General features: G+C 46.1%; 1 protein-coding gene across 1 annotated transcript; it reads left to right on the top strand.

Annotated features, from left to right (window-relative positions):
* The first annotated feature begins 1,579 nt into the window (after positions 1-1,579).
* Positions 1,580-3,345, top strand: LOC117862775 (cytochrome P450 94C1). The gene has a single exon (XM_034746291.2). The coding sequence runs from the start codon at positions 1,690-1,692 to the stop codon at positions 3,199-3,201; it is 1,512 nt and encodes a 503-aa protein (XP_034602182.1). The 5' UTR covers positions 1,580-1,689; the 3' UTR covers positions 3,202-3,345.
* The last annotated feature ends 16,225 nt before the right edge of the window (positions 3,346-19,570 follow it).

Here is a 19,570-nt window from a genome sequence, read left to right as displayed (position 1 = left end):
GAACGACTGAAGGATTTCAAGCAAGTTTGCCGGACTTGCTCCAAATACTTATTCAGATCTTCCTTTTGGTCGTCCTTTAGATCTGCTTCCGTCACTTCGATGACGTTATCTTCGGAAACTTCAGCAGTTTTTGACATGTTGGCGGTTGTATTGGTCCCACCGAGCGTGCCAAAAGTGTGTTGGCGTTTAGAAATCGGTCAACCGAATCCCAGCGGCCGACACACGACCCGGGAGAATCTGCTTAGCTCCTGTTCGGGTGAATGCCCTGGTGCGATTCGCGCGGCGTGCCAGCCAATCTGACCTGTTGATTGGCAAGGAAGAACGCGTGTCAAATTCAGAAACTACGATCGGCTAAGTTTCCGATCGAGAGAGCTTATCGGCAAATCGACCGATTTACTGTGATAATGAAATCGGCTATAAGACAGCTCGAACCCTGTAGCCTTGTAGACAGAAAAATACTAAAGTAATCGGTACAAAGCTTGTAATAACAGTACTAGGAAAAGATCTAATCGGCAACGAATGGATCTAACAACAGAAAGTAATGAAAGCCGATACTACCAATTCCTAGCGGGATAACTGGTGATAAAAACTAGGAAAACAGGTGAAAACCTATTAATCTAGTTGATATCGATAACTGATGAATAAATCTAAACGAAACAACAGCGATGCGCCGGAAGTTAAAGCTTAGATATTACTCGATAAGCGGAACTTACAGAATCGGCCGGAGATCAAGATGATGCAGCCCTGCCAACCCGCACGAACTCGTGAGAAGAAAAAGTAATGGCGAAGTCACCTGCTTGAAAATAAGTACGAAGAGGAAAGTAACTTGTTGTATTGATTGGTTGATGATTACAGATTTACAAAGGTAGCTATTTATAGCCCCGTACAGATAACTTCTTAACCGACTAGAATTCTATCCCTAATTCAAACAGAAAACAAATATCTATAAGCACGATTCGTGCTAGGTTGGTTACTCCACGCTTCATGGGCTGACTTCCCCCTCATCCTTTCATTTCTTTCCAAGCCCATACAGGCCCAATTAATACACCCTCCTAATCGGCCGATTTCTCATCGGCAAAAGATTGCCGATTGGGACTCTGGTGCATACATCCTGAAACGAGACAAAAGTCACCAGCCGATTCCACACTATAGCACCATTTGGCCGATTCCCAACTGTGCTTCTCCGATTTCCTTTTTTCTTGGCGCCGATTCTACTGGTGACGAAATCTGGCGTCAACAATGGTTGAAAGTTTTAATCTCCTATATTTCAAATAGTACTCCTTAATGCCTTTTCTGAGACATCAATTTATTTTATTTCAAAAAAGACATCAATTTATAAATAGCACATGCGGCCGTTCATTAAAAAAAATAACTTTTCACTCTTGGCCTCTTGGCTGGCAAGCTCCTCTCTTTCCTCGTCGGCGATGTGGACCCAACTGTCATCAACTGCTGCGGAATGACGGGGACATGAGCTGTGTGTAGTACACGGAAAAGGGAAAAGGCGCGCGTTTGTTTAAGCCAAAGCGCACGTGGTGCATGTGCTGAATTCCGGTCCACCCACGTTATATATAGACAAAACCTCCTGGGTCTTCTGCCGCACAAACTCACATTTTCCTCTCCTTCTCCCTCGCTCTCCCCGACCTGCTCCCCTCCTGTTCCACTAGCTAATTCTAGCTAGAAACAAGCGCCATGGACGCCGCGGGCTTGCCATGGGCAGCGCAGTGCGCGGGCATGGCCTTCTCAGCCTTCTCCCTCTGCTTGGTGGCGCTGGCCGTGGTGCTCCTGCTCGTGCGCCGGTGGCCATGGTGCAGCTGCCATGTCTGCCGGGCCTACCTCACCGGGTCGTGGGCGAGGGACTTCACCAACCTCGGCGACTGGTACGCGCACCTGCTCCGGGAGTCGCCCACCGGCACCGTCCACGTCCACGTCCTCGGCTGCACTGTCACCGCCAACCCGGCCAACGTCGAGTACATGCTCAAGACCAACTTCGACAACTTCCCCAAGGGCAAGACCTTCGCCGCGCTCCTCGGCGACCTCCTCGGCGGCGGCATCTTCAACGTCGACGGCGACGCCTGGCGCCACCAGCGCAAGATGGCCAGCCTCGAGCTCGGCAGCGTCGCCGTCCGCTCCTACGCCTACAAGATCATCGCCCAGGAGGTGGAGGCCCGCCTCATGCCGGTCCTCGCTGACGCCGCCGACAGGGGCGCCGTCGTCGACCTCCAGGACGTGTTCCGGCGCTTCGCCTTCGACACCATCTGCAAGATCTCCTTCGGCCTCGACCCGGGCTGCCTCGAGCGCGAAATGCCCATGTCCAAGCTGGCTGACGCGTTCGACACAGCGACGCGGCTTTGCGCCATGCGCGGCGCGGCGGCGTCGCCGCTGCTGTGGAGGATGAAGCGCCTGCTCAACATCGGGTCCGAGAGGGAGCTCAAGAAGGCCATCAAGCTCGTCGACGAGCTGGCGGCGGCGATGATCCGGGAGCGCCGGAAGCTTGGCTTCGCCAACAGCCACGACCTCCTGTCCCGGTTCATGGCCTCCGCCGGCGACGCGCACGCCGTCGACGACAAGTACCTCCGCGACATCGTGGTCAGCTTCCTCCTCGCCGGGCGCGACACGGTGTCCTCCGCGCTCACCATGCTCTTCATGCTCCTGTCCAAGAACCCCGACGTGGCGGCGGCCATGCGCGCGGAGGCCGGCGACGACTCGACGCCGGTCACCTACGAGCACCTCAAGGGCCTGCACTACACCCACGCGGTGCTCTACGAGAACATGCGCCTGTTCCCGCCCGTGCAGTTCGACTCCAAGTTCTGCGCCGCCGCCGACGTGCTCCCCGACGGCACCTACGTGTCCGGCGGCGCGCGCGTCATGTACCACCCCTACGCCATGGGCCGCATGCCGCGCATCTGGGGAGCCGACCACGGCGAGTTCCGCCCGGACCGGTGGCTCACCGGCGCCGGCGGGTCCTTCGTGCCGGAGAGCCTGTACAAGTACCCGGTGTTCCAGGCGGGCCTCCGCGTATGCCTCGGCAAGGAGCTCGCCATCACCGAGATGAAGGCGGTCTCCGTGGCGGTGGTGAGGGCGTTCGACGTCGAGGTGGTCGGGGAGAGTGGCAGCGGAGCCTGCGCGCCAAAGTTCGTGTCTGGGCTCACCGCGTCCATCAGTGGTGGGCTCCCAGTGAGGATTAGGAGAGCTAGAAAGTAGAGATTCTTGGTTGTTTTTTTAAAAAAATTAGATAGCAGATCGAAAAAGGCGATGAAATGTACATAGACTAATTAGAAGAAGAAGAGGGGATGACCGAATGAGATCGCAAGTTGAATCGAAAGTTCCATTCAGAAGTTCCATCCACGATCCATTTGTTCCTTTTCTGACGCTGAAACAGAACTAACTGTGAAATCCATACCGTTATCACTACTGCTTGGTGAGTCCACTGGCCTGTTAGCTAACAGTTCTTATCATCTTCAGGATGTTGCATATGAACCTTGCATATTCCATTCCGTGATTCAGTTCCCTTTTCTTTCTGGACCTCGGTTTCAACGTTTCAATATCCTAGGTGTAGTAGATTCAGAGTTTCAGACCATCCTGAATTCCTGACGAGAAATCAGTGCCATAGCCACAATTGCCTCAGCAGATTGATTGCATAACCAGGAAACTGTACATATACAGCAGCAAAATGGTCCCTATGTTCTTTCAATTTGCGGCATCTCGTAATTTCATTGACAGATCCATGTAGGATCCACAGGGCAGTTTCGGTTTGCACACAAGAAGCAACTGCGAACCTGCAGTGACTGATGTTGACTGCCTCTTTCTGTATACTGATACAGATCTATCTTCAGAGAAATGGCAGGTGATTGCCTTTAGAAGGAAATACAGACGGTATTTACGAACAGTGCTCGTGCTGGCAGGTGAAGAGATGATGTTGTGAAAACGAAGGGTTCCTGCATTTGTCTCGTCTCCCTCAGTAGTCAGTAAATGTAACGTTCTTCAGATGCTGCTGAAATTTTAGTAGATGTGAAGTGGACTTTGACATCTTCTTCTCCTTATTGTCGAGTTGAAGAGTAGTCATATGTTAGAATAAGAACTCAGTTTTTACTCTGTTACTGTATTAGACTAGCAAAGCAAATACCTTAAACATGCTGCAGAAATTGACACCAAATTCCTAAAATGGCTGAGGGAATATGCTATCAACATGAAAGTCTCTGTTTTCGGTTGCCCTGTTTTTCTCCAGCGTCATTTGCCAGTGTCTTTTTTCTTTGAATCTTATAAACCCTTTTCCAGCTTCCATATTTCAAACAAGATGGCTTGAAAAATAGTAGCCGATATCATTCTGTTCATAGTTTAATGGTCAGTTCAATGTCAGTGCGCCTGCGTCATTGACCATGAATCATCTACGCAAACCTAATACCTCAATTATTGATTGTGTACTTTTTTCCGACACAATTAGTCATAGATGGGATCTGGGAAACGCAACTGATTCAGCATGTCAAAAAATATTAGCATACCGGATCCTAGTTGGTGCCCAGTCGACAGCTTGCTTTGCAACCTGCGGAATGAAATCACCATCATATTGCCAGAATGGATTGAAACTTGAGGAGATATTAGGGGCCATATTGTAGACGGAAATACACAAGAAAACAACCAGCTGTTACAAAAGGTGCCCAACGATAACGACACACACGCCCATGACATGTGTAACTTCTATAGCATTACATTGGCTAGTTGCTGAATCTTCTCACAATTTGTGTCCAGTCATTTGAGGAAAAAATGTGAGATACAAGCTCCTCCTTTAGTGATGAAGTTGGGGGACTGAGGTTTCGCATGTTGGCTACTTGTTCACAACTATCTGAGGCAATCAATGGAGCTAGCTTTTCAAACTTTGAATGGTTACAAAGTTGAAACGCACTCCCGGTCGGTGAGATTTGTTTCGCTCTTTCCATCCATTGTCCATTCCTACAGCCTCACTCTCACATGCCTCCTTTTATCCTTACTGGATAGAATGGGTGTTGTTATCAGACGTGACCTGCAAAACGTGCGTGTCACCTTAGCATTGTTAAGTAGTAGCGCCATTTGTTTATCCACACGTGTTCTGACTGCAAAGTATAAGGTGGCACCAATAATTCTCGATTCTTAGCTCTCTACACCTCACATGAATGAGCTTTGTGGAGTTGCTCAGAAAAATAATCTCGATTCTCAGCTCAGTGCCGTCCGCCTTTTCTCCTGCATATGATTCGATGAACAAAAACAAATGCATGCCATCGGAGTTCTCTGACAGCAAAGCATCCAGGATCACTTTCTTGCATTTTGTATTTTTGTTCCTGCTAGTGTGAGATTGTATATTTGCAGAAACCTGACCATCCTCCTGGGCACAAATTGTTTTTCAAGTAGTTTACTCTGCAAGTGATTGCAGAGTCTGCAGGCTACAGACTGATGACAACTGAAAATGTACGCCCGTGCCAGACGAGCTACAGTAACTGGCAAGGTCAGGAATCTGAATCCTGTTCGTTGCCAAAGGGGATAGATCTTCATTCTTCATCTCTCTCTCACTATCTGACAATTATGTCCGAGTCCATAAGATAAAAGGATAAGGATACTGAAGTGACAGAGCATCACTAATGATTTAGTCAGACTGAATAGGTGCTGTTATTTTCTATTACAGATCGGCAAGTAATTAGTCAAGCATCTAGAACATCACTGCTGACCTAGCCCACTATCACTGTGGCATTAACACTCATGTTTGTATTGTTTGCCCAAGTTGCCAGCTATACATATTAGAATCACTATCACTATGGCATTAGCACATGCATAAAAGCTTCGTCTTCAGTTAGGATACAAAACTATGTATTAATACCAAGAGAAGTTAAAATAGGATGCCCATGGAAATTCTGGATCCTGTAACACGTGCAGCATAGCAGCGCAAATAATAATTGGGAACTGTAAGCTTACAACGACGACGTGGAGTTTTTCATGTTAAAAAAATGCATAGCAAAGTGGAAACCGTAATTGAGACTAAGTAAAGCAGTTTCAGTCTAAGATAGCAGTTTGGATTACATTGACAAGCAGGAGTTTACTTGCAATGGAGTAGCATACCGGAAATTACAATTTCGTCCTGCACAAATGCAACATGTTTGCATTGCAATCGCTACATGTCTTTTTTTGTGAGATGAATCGCTACATGCCTTGACACGGACTTTTTTTTTTTTGAAAAGCACAACTGCATTAAACATCACCTCTAGGCAACTCCACAGGAACACAGTGACCTTCAATTGTTTACTCTTCTCTAGCTCCCATATTTTTTTAATAGTTTCCTTCCCCGACTGACTCTTCCTCAGATCAATTCTTACATCTTCCATATCCATAGAGCGCCAACATTGCTTAACATACTTACACTTGAAGAAAATATGCCCACAATCCTCATCAAGCCTTTTACAGATCGGGCATATTGTGTCTAGCTTCACACCTCGCCTAGCCACATTTCTCCTCACTGGTAGGCTATTTTGAGCTAACCTCCACATAAACATCTTAACTTTGTTGGGGATTTTTAGTTGCCATATTTCAAACCAATTAAACTGACCCACATCACTTGCTTCATTCCTCGACGATTGATGCATCTTGTCCTGTACTATTATCCCTCAGTTGCACAGCAAGCTAATATGCTGATTTAACTGAAAATAGTCCTTTTGCATCAAAATGCCCTGGCATGGACTTGGTTATCCACAAACAAGGTAAGCGCCGTAAGCTTTCTTTTTTTCCATTATTTTTTTTGAACGAACGGGCAGGAGATCGTGCCTATTTCATCGATAGAGAAGAAGTTTTTTTTCCATTATTATGATGAAAGGGACTTCAAAGTCTAAACATCAGCATCGAGTGCGACAAGTGTCATATTGGCCACACGCATACGTGACACCAAATGACACGTGTCACCCTTGAGATTATCAAGCACGTGGTTTTCGTTTTGCGGCGCTGAAAATGGGGGCGTCAAATCATTAATCTAGATCGGCGAGAAAGGCTAGCAATGCAGGTACCTGCACTTAACAATACTGTGTGCAGTGTGCTAAACGCGCCGAGATTTTGCTACAGATTCGTGGCCGTCATGTGTATGGGATTGCTCGTTCTGACTGCGACTGCGAGCGATCCGTGGTCCATTCGCCGGCCGGTACGATCGGCGCCAGCCGCGGGAGGACCAAGGCAACGGACGACCGGGTGCAGCGGCAGCTAGCCTCCGCCGGTGCGCGTCGGCGGCGCCGTGCCAACTTGTATATTCAGAGTACTAATGCATGTCGAAACAAAGCGCATATGCAAGGTAGGGTGATGGGTTGATGGTAATGCAGTACATATATTTTTCAACAACTTCACCCCGAAACTTCACATCCTAAAAAATTTAGTGTTGCGACAGTTGCTCCTGTATATGCTTGAACTTATTGGTTCAGTCTTCAGTGTTCACTTTGTGCCTGTTGTTGAGTAAATGCTTTGGAAAATCCAAAATTTTGCCACCTGAACACTTGCAATATTGGTAGCGTTATCATACTGTATGATCTCTCGGTGGTTGGTGATTGTAGCTGGTAGACTTAAAAAGTCCTAGATGGTTTGCGTTAGTATAGCACGTTACTACAATAAGTTTTCCTTCATGATCTAACCAGTACTTTACGAAATTGAAGTTGCTGGCTACTTAGTACTATATATAAACCTGTCAACCAGAACGGCAGATGAGAAGGTTGAAAGGGTAACAGGTACTATATATAAACCTGTCAACCAGAACGGCAGATGAGAAGGTTGAAATGGTAACAGATGCATGGCAGGACTTGTTGCCTGGGAATGAGATGCGCGGGGAATGATGGCTGAGCTTTTAGATCGAACCGTGCTGAATGTTGGAAATAACCTTGACCATGGTGCGTCCTGATCGTAGCGTGTGTGTATGTCTAGCGCACATTGAGTTTGTTTTAGTGGTTGGGTACAATCTAGCAGCATGAGTCCATACACACAAGTGTAGCGAACATAGTCTCATTAAGTCATAGTTTGTGATTTTGGTGATTGAGTGACAACATAGTCATTGGGACTATTATTTTGTCTAGCACGTGCCTTGTAGGTTTTCTAGGTCCCAAGAATGCAAACCAAATCATGGCAAGGTCCAAATGATGGTATTATTGACATCCAAATTATGGTATTCGAGTATCCAAGCCATGTTATTTGAGCACTCAAGCTATGGTATTTAAGTGACCAAGTCATGATATCTAGGATTATTTTATGGTATTGAAGCATCCAAATGATAGAGAAGTGACTGTATCTTTAGTGCTTGCATTGGATGAATTGGAATGAAAAATGCACCATCGGATGTTCCGATAGCCCACCTGAGAATCGTCAGAGCAACCATCGGAGCAATTGGTACAACGGGGAAAATAGGAAAAAATCTCGAGCGCACCGGATGATCCGATGGGGGTAATTTTACAAGCGTCGGAGCAATTCGCTGAGGAGGCAAAGGAAACCCTATAGTATCGGATGTTCCGATACCCTATGGAGTTGACCGTCAGACGAAGCATATTTTCTTTAAGAAGTTCCACAGAGGTTTTGGGCAAAAATCCTTCAGCACCAGATGATCCGATGGCACAATCGGAGAAAGCATCGGAGCAATGACGTCAAGGGATCCAATGGCTATGTGACGTGAACAGTGGCACCGGATGATCCGATGGGGCATCGGATAAAGTGTCCGATGAATTCCTGATGAACTTGTGCGTGGGGAGCCAACAGCTAGTTGCACCGGATGTTCCGATGCAGGCCAAAAATAGACCATCGGAACATCCGATGGTATCCTTTTTCACTAGCCGTTGGAGCAACGGCTCTTTAAGCCCTTGGGGCTATTTATACCCCCACCACTTGCCCATTTGGAGTTGTTGGAGTGTATATTGATGCATTGAAGATCAAGACTCATCAAGAACACATCCATGCCACCAAAAGTGCTTAAGTGATCCATTAAAGGCTTAGCACAAGCTTAGGAGAGTGATTAATGTTAGGATAGGCCTAGAGAGGAGTGAGTGCAAGGTGTGCGACCTTGTGATTAGGTTCTAGAGTGAACCACCGCTGTACAAGAGGTGTGCCGCCGCCTTGGAGCCTTGCTGGCTCACCGATAAGCCTTCGACCCTCCGGCTTGGTGTGGAGCGGCGTCAACGACCTTGTGCGGGGGATGTGGAGACCCCCTTCCTTCATGAAGAAGCTCCTTAGTGGAGATGGCATCAAGATGACCGAGGAACTTGGCGTGAGCCTTAGTGACTGAGCCTTTGTGGCAAGTCGAGGGGCACCTTGGGAGAGACTTGGTGTCCAAGAAGCAATATTCTTGTGTGAAGTACTTCAACAACGTGGACTAGTGGTGGCTTAGTGCCTACCAATACCACGGAATAAATCCTTGTGTCAAGAGTTTGCTTCCCCTCATCCCCTCCTTACGTTTCCGCATTTCATACTTACATCTTGTGTGCCTTTACTTTCCTAGGGTAGTATCTTGATAGGATCCTTACGTTTCCGCATTTCATACTTGCATCTTGTGTGCCTTTACTTTCCTAGGGTAGTATCTTGATAGGATTGGCTATAGCTTGCAAAACTTATTTTGGGATGAGAGTTTCACACTAGATCAATAGTAGATTGCACATCTAGATAGCATAATCTAGTTTATATTTTGATGCAACTAGTGGAAGCTATAGGTTTAGCTTTTAAGTTGCCTAATTTATCCCCTCCCCCTCTTAGTCTACAAGCACCGATTATTTTCAACGAGTCGAACTTGGTCCTTGCCCAGGTCTCGCGGAGGAGTTTTGGCTCACGACGAGAGGCAGCCGAGTTGGCCGGGCGTATGTGCATGTGTATGCGTGTGTGCAGGATAGCTACGAGATGAGGTGATTGGAGCAGTGCACAAATTTTTCGAGAAGGGGGTCATGCCTGATGGGGCTAATATTACAACAATTGTGCTCATTCCAAAAAAGGACCAAGCTGATAGTTTCCAAATGTATGGCAAACAGTTTAAGGCCTATTCATATTATCTCTCCAATGCAAAGTGTTTTTATTCCAGGAAGGCTAATAACTGATAATGCTGTTATTGCTTTTGAATGTGTCCACGCTATCCAAAATTGTCATGGTGGACGAAATAATTTTTGCGCTTACATATGATCGAGTCGATTGGGATTTCTTGAGAGAAGCAATGAACAGATTGGGTTTTCATCCACAATGGATTAAATGGGTGATGGCATGTGTGACATCAGTTAAGTATTCTGTGAATTTTAATGGAAATCTCCTGGATGCTTTTTCCCCATCGCGTGGACTTCGACAGGATGATCCTCTTTCACCTTATTTGTTCCTAATCATTGCAGAGGGAATGTCATGTGTATTGAATGAGGCTGTTGAATCAAAGGGTTTAGAGGAACTCAAAATCTGCAGAAGAGTGCTAGGCATATCACATCTTCTTTTCGCGGATGATAGCCTACTATTTTTTCCGTGCAAATGTACAACAAGCAGGGATCATCCGAGATGTTATTCAACGTTTTGAAAGGACAACTGGGCAGAAAGTAAGTCAAGAAAAGTGCTCACTGCTGTTTGGATCTTATTGTTCAGATGAAGAACAGAAAGCGATCATGACAATCTTGGGCACAGGACATGTATGTTTTGAGGATAAATATTTGGGACTTCCTGTTCCTGAGGGCAGAATGAAGGCAGGTCGGTTCCAGTCCACCAAAGAGAGGTTCGGTAAGAGATTAACATGCTAGGCTGAGAGACATATGCCAGCGGGAGGAAAGGAGACGCTAATTAAATCAGTGGCACAGGCAATTCAATTCCCACTTACGCCATGGGTGCAGGCTACTGTGAAGAGTATATGAAGCTAATTAGGAACTTTTGGTGGGGAGACGAACCATACAAAAGGAAAGTACATTGGATTGCGTGATGTTGCCAAAATATATGGGAGGCCTAGGTTTCCGAGATATGAACCTGTTCAGTCAGGCTCTACTTGCCAGACAAGCTTGGAGGTTAATTCAATTTCCTAACAGTCTATATATGCGCTGCGCCTTCTAAAAGCAAGATACTACCCAAATGGAGACTTGGTTGATACAGTTTTCACTTCTGATGCATCACCAACTTGGAGAGGTATTGAACATGGTCTAGAACTTCTTAAGAAAGGACTGATATGGTGAGTTGGGACTGGAGAGTGAATTAGGATTTGGAGGGATAATTGGATCCCGAGGGCCTCACGCCCAAAAATCACAGGAAAGAAGACAAGAAGCAGATTACACTGGGTGTCACAGCTAGTACGTCCTGATGTGCGTGACTGGGATGTTACATTGGTCAGAACTATTTTCTTTGAACATGATGCAGAGGAAATTCTGAAAATCCGTATTCCAAAAGAGCATATGAATGATGTGATAGAATGGTTTTATGAAAAGAATGGGATATTCACTGTACGCAGTGCCTATCGGGTAGCCATCCAAGACTCCATTCAAACGCATACTCCAGCTTGTGCAAGCAGTTCGCGAGATGGAAGTCGGCATTGCTGGTCCAATTTATGGTCATCTCCAGGGCCCCAGAAAATAAAATTTTTTGCTTGGAGACTTGCCAACAATGGCCTTGCAGCATTGCAAAATAGGAGGAGAAGGAATATGGAAAATGATAGCACCTGTCGAATTTGTGGAAGAGAAGAAGAGGATGAGTTTCATGCTGTGATATCTTGTACAAAGGCTAAGGCTTTGAGGCAGGAATTGAGGAAAGACTGGGATTTAGTTCCAGAAAATAAACTTGTCAAATCTGGACCTGAATGGTTTGTCATATTGATTGATCAGCTGAGCACAGAGAGTAGAGCCCATTTGTTGTTTTGCCTATGGAGAGCATGGCATCTGAGAAATAATGTTGTGCATGGTGATGGTAAAGCTTCAGTTTATGGGTCTGCCAGGTTTGTTGTAAGCTATTGGCGGTCACTATTACAGATCCAGCATGGTAAGGAAAATGATAGAAAAGGCAAAGCACCAATCTATGATAGTTGGAAGCTGGAAATGGAACAGAGCAATAAGGCTCTGCATGAACAAAAGAGGGAGTGGTCTGTACCACCACAGGGATGGTCGAAACTGAATGTGGACGCATCTTTTGATCCAATTTCAGAGGAAGCAAACCTAGGAATAATAATCAGAGATCATATGGGAAAGGTGCTCCTGTCATCATGGAAGCACGGTTTGCGTTGCGGGTCTGTAGAGGATGCCGAAGCTGCAGCCTGTCTCGAAGGGGTTCAGTTGATTAATGAATGGATCAGGAAACCAACTGTGGTCGAATCAGATTGTCATAATCTGGTGCTTGCCCTGAATTCCGAGTCCGACAGTAGAGCAACCTTCTCCAATATTATGAAAGAAATAAAGTCTACTCTATCTGTAATCTCCGTGGTGAAAGTGTGTAAAATTGGGAGAGAGTGCAATAGGGTAGCTCATGAGTTAGCCCAGTTAGCAAAACGTTGTTTGCATTCGGCGGTTTGGAGAGATCGTGCTCCAACCTGTGTTCATGAGTTCTATGTCATGATTTTAATCTTGTATCAAATTAATGAGATGCACTCTTCTTTCTAAAAAAAAAAAAGGAGATTGATGAACGGAGCTACCAGTCTTGAACCCCCAGCAGGCCAGCACCAAGAGGCAAACTTTTTTATCTGCAGGGAGTGGGATGCATATGGAATTTGAGAAATATGCTGATCACAGCTGTTAGGGAATAATGCTGCCTAGAGCTTTTTGGAAAATCATTATAAACGGTGCGTTTCAGAACCTGCCAGCATGGGCAGTTCAGCTAGATTCATCTGCATTGTAGCTTTCAGTTTCAGCAGTCTTCCACCCCACTTCAGTTCTTGCTGATGCAAGGAATTTGATTTTCCTATTTGTACCTGTCTGCTAGGATGAACTGTTTTCAAAAGTACCTTTTTCTGAACTTGTGTTCTCAAAAGCATTCTACTTTTGGCTTCATTTTTTTTCTTCAACCAAAATATTTTGGTTGCCACGTTTTGCAGAAAACTGTGTTCCTCAATAGTGAACGAGGCATAACAGCAGGCAGATAGAATGCAGGAGAACATTTAAAAAGCTACTGCTAACAAAGTAGCAACCACACATGTAAAAACTTAATGAGGTGTTTGGTTTGAGGAATGAAGTCATGCCTCATCTTTTCACTCCTCACTTTTTTTGTTTGGTTTGTGGAATGGAATGAGTTGATCCCTCGTCACCTCATCCCTCACAAAATAGGATAGCCATGAAGAATGGGGTCATCCCACTAAATTTTATAGGATCAACTCATGATGGACAATCTCATCTAGGATGAGGTGATTGCTTAAACCAAGCACACCATAAATTCATGGTTGCATTGGCAATGCTAGTAATATATAGTATGATCTCAATATACTAGCTCCGTCATATGTTTAAGAACAGACGGAATACTCAAGTTCAAGTCTAGCAGCTACAATATCACCAACCACCGAGAGTCATTCCTAACTACTCCAGTAAGTTCTGGCTAGTATAAATAAACTTGTCAACTGGAACTCTTGGATGACCAGGATCGGAGGAGCAGATGAGAGAAGCTTGGAATGGCGACTGTTGCATGGCAAGACATCTTGCCTGCCTGGGAACGGGATGCAGGGGGAATGAGAGCTGAGCTTTTGGATCTTACAGTGCTGTGCCTAGCGCCAATACGTTGGCCAACAGATCCACCGGGGTGTGCGCCGGTTCTACGCTTTTGCCAAGCACAGGACTCGTATGCAGCGACGAGGTTCCTGCTAGTGCCCGGGTGCCATGGGAAGCTGCCAACGCACGCTGCTGCCAAGGCGAAGCTCCAGGCCGCGTTCGCCAAGGCGGCGGCGCCGTGTTCGGTGGCTCGCGGACAGACTCGGCCTCCTGTTCTCTCTGAGGGAACTCTTGTGCATCCGTGCCGTGCGTTCGCCGGGCCTCGTCGTACCGCCGGACGGTGACGCCAACAGCACGCGCGCGTTTCCCGTCGACAGCGACTGAGGCAACTGGGGTAGTTCTTGTTCCGTTTCATGGTCTGAACTCCAGGTTGGATATGCAGGTTCTATGCTCTTCTTGCCAATCATAGGACATCTATGATGGGAGAGATTGCTCGCTGGTGCCGGGAGCCATCCCAGCGCAGGTTCCAGGAGGCAGAGCCGTTGATGCACGTTGCTTTTTAAGTGAAGCTTCAGGCCGCATAATGCCTCCTTCTTCAGTGTCTTCAATGTGCAAATAGACTCGATCATACTCCGGCTCAGAGTCACCAACAGCGCACACTTGCGCGCATCTCCAGTCAAGTCGGCACGAGGCAACTGGCAGTTCATGTACAAACTACTCCCAATTTAGTACTATGAACATTAGGAATATTGACTCTAATGAATCATGGCCTGTTCAGGAGTCAATTCATTTAGATTATTTTGAATAGCATTTGATGAAAATTAGAAAATATTTTCACAACATGAATGTTTCCTAACGCAAATGGCACGATTAAATCATCTAATTTGATTATGTGGCACCTTATTTAAACGCAAATAAGACCCTCATAAAACTTGCACTTGGAATGACCTGAAAAGTAAAACTGTACCAATTGCCTCCCTCCAAACTCCATTTCATAAATTTTACTAATAATGTTGTACGATCTCTCAGTGGTTGGTGATGATGGTAGCTGCTAGACTTGAAGTCCAAGATGGCTGCATTAGCAGTAGTTAACTATTGTAGTAAGTTTGTTCATCTAACTAGTAGGGTAAGAAACTGAAGTTGCTAGCTGGCTAGTATATAAACCTGTCAACCGGAACGCGGGATGGCCAGGAGGAGCATATGAGAAGGTAGAAATGGCAGCACGGTTGCACACAATGCCTATTGCCTGGGAACGGGATCCACGGGGAATGAGAGCAAAAGCTTTTAGATCTAACAGTGTTGAATCTACCACCATGATGTTGGCCGAGAGATCCATGCGAGCACGCGCTGGTTCTACGCCTTGGCCCATCGGCTCCTATGATAGCACCGGGTGCTCACCTGCTGCATGGTACCAGGCGCCACCCCAGCGCAAGTTGGAAAGCGGCATACAGAGGCGTCGATGCAAGCTGCTGCCATTGTAAATCTTGAGGCCAGCCGCGTGCGCCAAGGGCCAAGGCGAGGGTGCCGTCTTCAGTGAGCTCGCAAGCAGACTCAGACGGCTCCAGCAGGAACTCTTCCTCTGGCAGCACAATGTTTTTACGTGTGCAGTCCGTGGACACAATTAAATTTGTAATGCAGTCTTTCACTAATATATTCTTTCACTACATCAGGTTACTGATGGTTTGTGAATCCATCGGTCGCCGAAATCTCTACTACAAACGGAATCGGGGTTAGTACTGTTTCAGGAACATCTAGAAAACGCAGGCCCATTGGTATAAAAGGGGTTAGTCCTATCAAGTCAAGTCACCAACCACCGAGAATCATTCCTAACTAGTACTACTACCTCCGTTTTTGTTTATTTGACGTTGGTGGTGGGATGTCAACTGGAACTCTTTGGATGACCAGGAGGAGCAGATCGATCGATGAGAGAAGCTTGGAATAATGGCGGCTGTTGCATGGCAAGCCATTTTGCCTGCCTGGGAACGGGATGCAGGGGGGATGAGAGAGCTGAGCTTTTGGATCTGACACGGCTGTGTCTAGCGCCAGCCGCCATTACGTTGGCCAACAGATCCACAGGGTTGTTTTTTTACAGGACTCGTACGCTACGACCAAGTCCTTGCTAGCGTCCTCGTCGTCCACAGGGTTGATTTTTTCGTTTCATGGTCGTCTGAAACTCCAGCTAGTGCGGTTCCAACCTTTGCAACATAACGCCTAGGTTTTCGTTTAGGCACGTCGCATCTTTACTTTATTCAACGTAGCCGAGACGAACACAGTGTCGATCGTTTAATTTCTGTTATTTTCTTGCTCTGTGTAACTACGAATTGAAGCCAGCCATTTCAAGATAAAGGAGTTTTAGACTTTTAGTTCCGGAATGCATGCTAGCTAGAGACCGTCTACGATGCTGGATTGTAATAGTTGCTCTTGATTCTTGAAAGGCTACTGGATTGCTGGAGTTATAATTCTGTATTAGGGCAACGTTTGATCCAGGCGCTACCATTTGGACGCTCAAGTGATGTTCGATGGAAGAGACACAATGGCATGGTGGTTAGCCAAGCCAACCGTAAAGTTTGATTTGTCCAACAAAAATCATTTCTCCTTTGAAGCTTTGCCCTCTGATCTGCTCATCTGCAACTCAAAATAATGGATGCTTCAAAAGTTTTATTTTTCTACTACAACATATACAGATGCAGAGTTTGCATGCTTGTTGGGCTGCATTTTCATTCCACTGTCAAAGGTGGGTGCTCACTTGTTGGGCTCCTACGGGGCAAATACTACCACGAGAGACAAGAGAACATAATGGAATTAAGGAGTACGAAAGTTTTTTTTAGCACTTTCTGGAACTCTTTGATGACGACTAGAGCTAATAATTGCATGAGATTTTTGTTCTTCTTTCACATGAGCCAGCAAGATTAATAAATAATTGGTCGATCGGCTGGTTGGTGAACAAGCAAAGGCCCTTCGCCACTCCATGCAACTACATCTTAGATATAAATACATATCTTTTTCACGTAGCGTGATCAGAACCAAAAAAAATTTTTTAAAAAAAAAACTTGTATCATTTAGCTGCTAAAGGGGACAACTCTCGAGAAGAAGAGGACAAGGAGCGTGCCCCATAGTTCCTGAGAATGGGATGCAATGGGAACTTGAATCGAAGGAACTCAGAGTTGGTTCGATTTGGACCCTGGAGAAAATTGCGTGAGTGGAGCAGACCTGGATGTTGCCTGTGATCAGTTTGCTTGCAACCCTGAGAACAAATCGTCCTGGTGCAGCTCAGCAATTAGCCAAACATATATGGCAAGGAAAACTTGAAGAAGTCTAAATTACGAGGAAGAAGAGGAGAACCCGGACGGTCAGCAGGGCCAGCCTTCGAAGGCGATTGAAATCCATAACCTGAAACAAATTTGGATTGCATGGTAGAATTTGGAAAATAAAAGCATGCACTTAGGGAACTGTCTAAATGGACAAAAGGGGACAACAGTAAGACAAACGAGGTGTCTTTGGAGGGTGATTTATTTCCTTGATTTTTGTGCTGTATGGACTCTTGCTTGTGCACATTTGTTCTTCTCCAATTTCCATCGACCAGGCCAGCAGCTACTAGTATAATTGTCCAACTTTTTGACATAGAGTGATTTAAAATGGCATGTATATAAGATCCCAAACTTAGATGAAGGGTGTAAGAATCAAAGTACTAATTGTGCCCCAGCTTCAAAAAATAAATAATGTAAGTATGTAACTGCCTGGTTGGTGAAAAACTAATATCACTGGTCACTCTGTGCAACTACATGTACCTATAAATATCTATCTTCTCTAGGTGGCATAGTCAACACCCAAATTGTAAGCTTGCCCAAACCATTCGACAGCTTAGGGAAGAGGGATATGAGATGTCAAGTGCCATCGTAACTCAATTGCTCTTTGGGACGATGGGATGCAATGGGAATACGATCAGTCATCAGGAAACATTAATTTCCTAGCAGAAGCTCCTCACGGTTCGGGGTTCTCTAGATACCACTTTTAACCGGTCAGATTTAAACACTAGCTACAAAATGAACCAAATGGTTAGGGTCATCAAGGTATTATGATACCTATATTTTGAGGATGACGAGTATAATATGTCAGGCTTAGATGAGCAAAAGGAGACAAATGTGGAGCAAAACCTTCTCTGCGGGTAACACAACAAGAGTGAGAATCTCATCAAAAGGCTGGGAAGTAGAAATTTGACTTCATATGTTCACATAGTTACATATACAATTGAGATTCAAGTTATTATGTGTGCTAGCTCGAATAAATGAAGTTCTGTAGAAATAATATAGCGTAACAACAAATTGACCTACATTTGCTCATGTATTATCAAAGGCCCTCTAATCCTACATAAAATAGAACTATTAAAGGGACAGATACCAGCATTCCAACAATGACCCTGCAGCAAACGAGCAGCAAAAACGGTTAATTAAGCTGTAAATGTATGCCTGAGCAATTTTTAGTCAAAATAATTCGTACGCTGTGCTGAGCACGTCGGGATGCAATCCATATTCCTTTGCAAAGATAAATGAAGTAATAGATTGTGGTACTGCAGCCTGCAGAGCCAATGTCACATCCAGAAAATTATTGCACAGACCATAAGTGACAGATAACGACATAAACCAAAATTTCCTTAGCATATGGATTCTTATATAGCCACAAAGAAAAACGTTACCACCTTTGAAATTACTTACAGTATCATGTATTAAATTAGAATTAGCTATATGGGCCTTGGTTGAAGAGTGTTCCGAAGGCCAAAGGGTAGTATTTGGGGTATTTACATCCACAGAAGATTTTCCTGTGCGCTTATGGCCCTGTGCACTGCATCGGCTTGCCGGGAGCTGCCTAGGGCTGCTGCTCCTGCTGGCGTGTCTGAGGGGGACGCCCTCGGCGCACGTGATGGCGTCTGGTGGTAGCAGGGACGCCTACGTTCACCACCAACATCCGGCAACAAGGCTTGTGCCTCCTGTGGCACAACAAGGGCAGTGCAGTCAAGCTGGGGATTGGGGCTTTGGCGAAAGCCTTGCTCGTTTGACAGGCCGACGGCGGTGGCACCTAAGCGCGTCGTTTACTTCCTCGGAAGCGTCATTCGATCTGCCCCTTTTCCCTCCACAGCGCATGCATGGCAGCCGGTGGCCCAGGGATTGCTAGGAGAAATCCAAGCTTGGCCTTGTGCTGTGCTGACAACGGCGACACCCTCAGGTGCCGTTCTTCCTCCTTGGAGACATTGTTTCGAGGTGTCCCTACCCACAAAACCACATGTTTTGGGTGCATTTGCGTTGGTGTGGGAGGTTTTGATCAGGAGTAATCCTTGCGTGGTTTTGCACCATTGCTGTCATCGATGACGCCCTCGGGTGCCATTGTCCTTCTTGGAGGCGATGACGAGAGACCACTTCCCATTAGGGCCATGTGCACCACTTTGGTTTTGGTGCTTCTCGTTCTACTTCACCCATACACTTCTTTGATCTAGCAGCTAATGGTTGTTGACCTCCTTCGTGGTTCCGTAAGTGTTTCCATATGGCGCCTCTACTCCATCGGTTGTCTCCTTATTGATGGTGCCATCAAATCTTATGTCGGGTGAGGTTTTCCACCTCTATTGCCATTCCCCTCGAGGATTCCTCCCCTTGTACGGCGTTGGATGGCGGTACGTGGAGCCCGGATGTACGGTGAATGGTGTTACCATGAGCTTCAAGGGAGATCGTCGTGTCCGATGAGTTTTTGGTTTGCGCACCTCTTGCCACCTTTAGTCCCCATTCCATTAGCCTGGTTCTCAGATGGAGGGTGACATTGGAACGGCGTAGCTACAAGAGGTGGACTGGATGTGCAATGGCCAAGACGCACCTGGCGAGTATGTTGTTTAGTGGTGACTCTAATTGGCGAGCGGTAGTTGTTCTTTCGACCTGAATAATGGCTTGTCATTTTGAAGTGTCTGTGTGATTGGGTATTTT

This window comes from Setaria viridis, chromosome 7, assembly GCF_005286985.2.
Source record: "Setaria viridis chromosome 7, Setaria_viridis_v4.0, whole genome shotgun sequence".
In the NCBI taxonomy this organism is placed as follows: Eukaryota; Viridiplantae; Streptophyta; class Magnoliopsida; order Poales; family Poaceae; genus Setaria; species Setaria viridis.
The sequence above is the reverse complement of the archived record's forward strand: the minus strand, read 5'-3'. Positions and strand labels throughout refer to the sequence as shown.

Excerpts from the sequence above, each read along its gene's own strand:
- LOC117862775 (XM_034746291.2), top strand. The coding sequence starts at position 1,690 with ATGGACGCCGCGGGCTTGCCATGGGCAGCGCAGTGCGCGGGCATGGCC.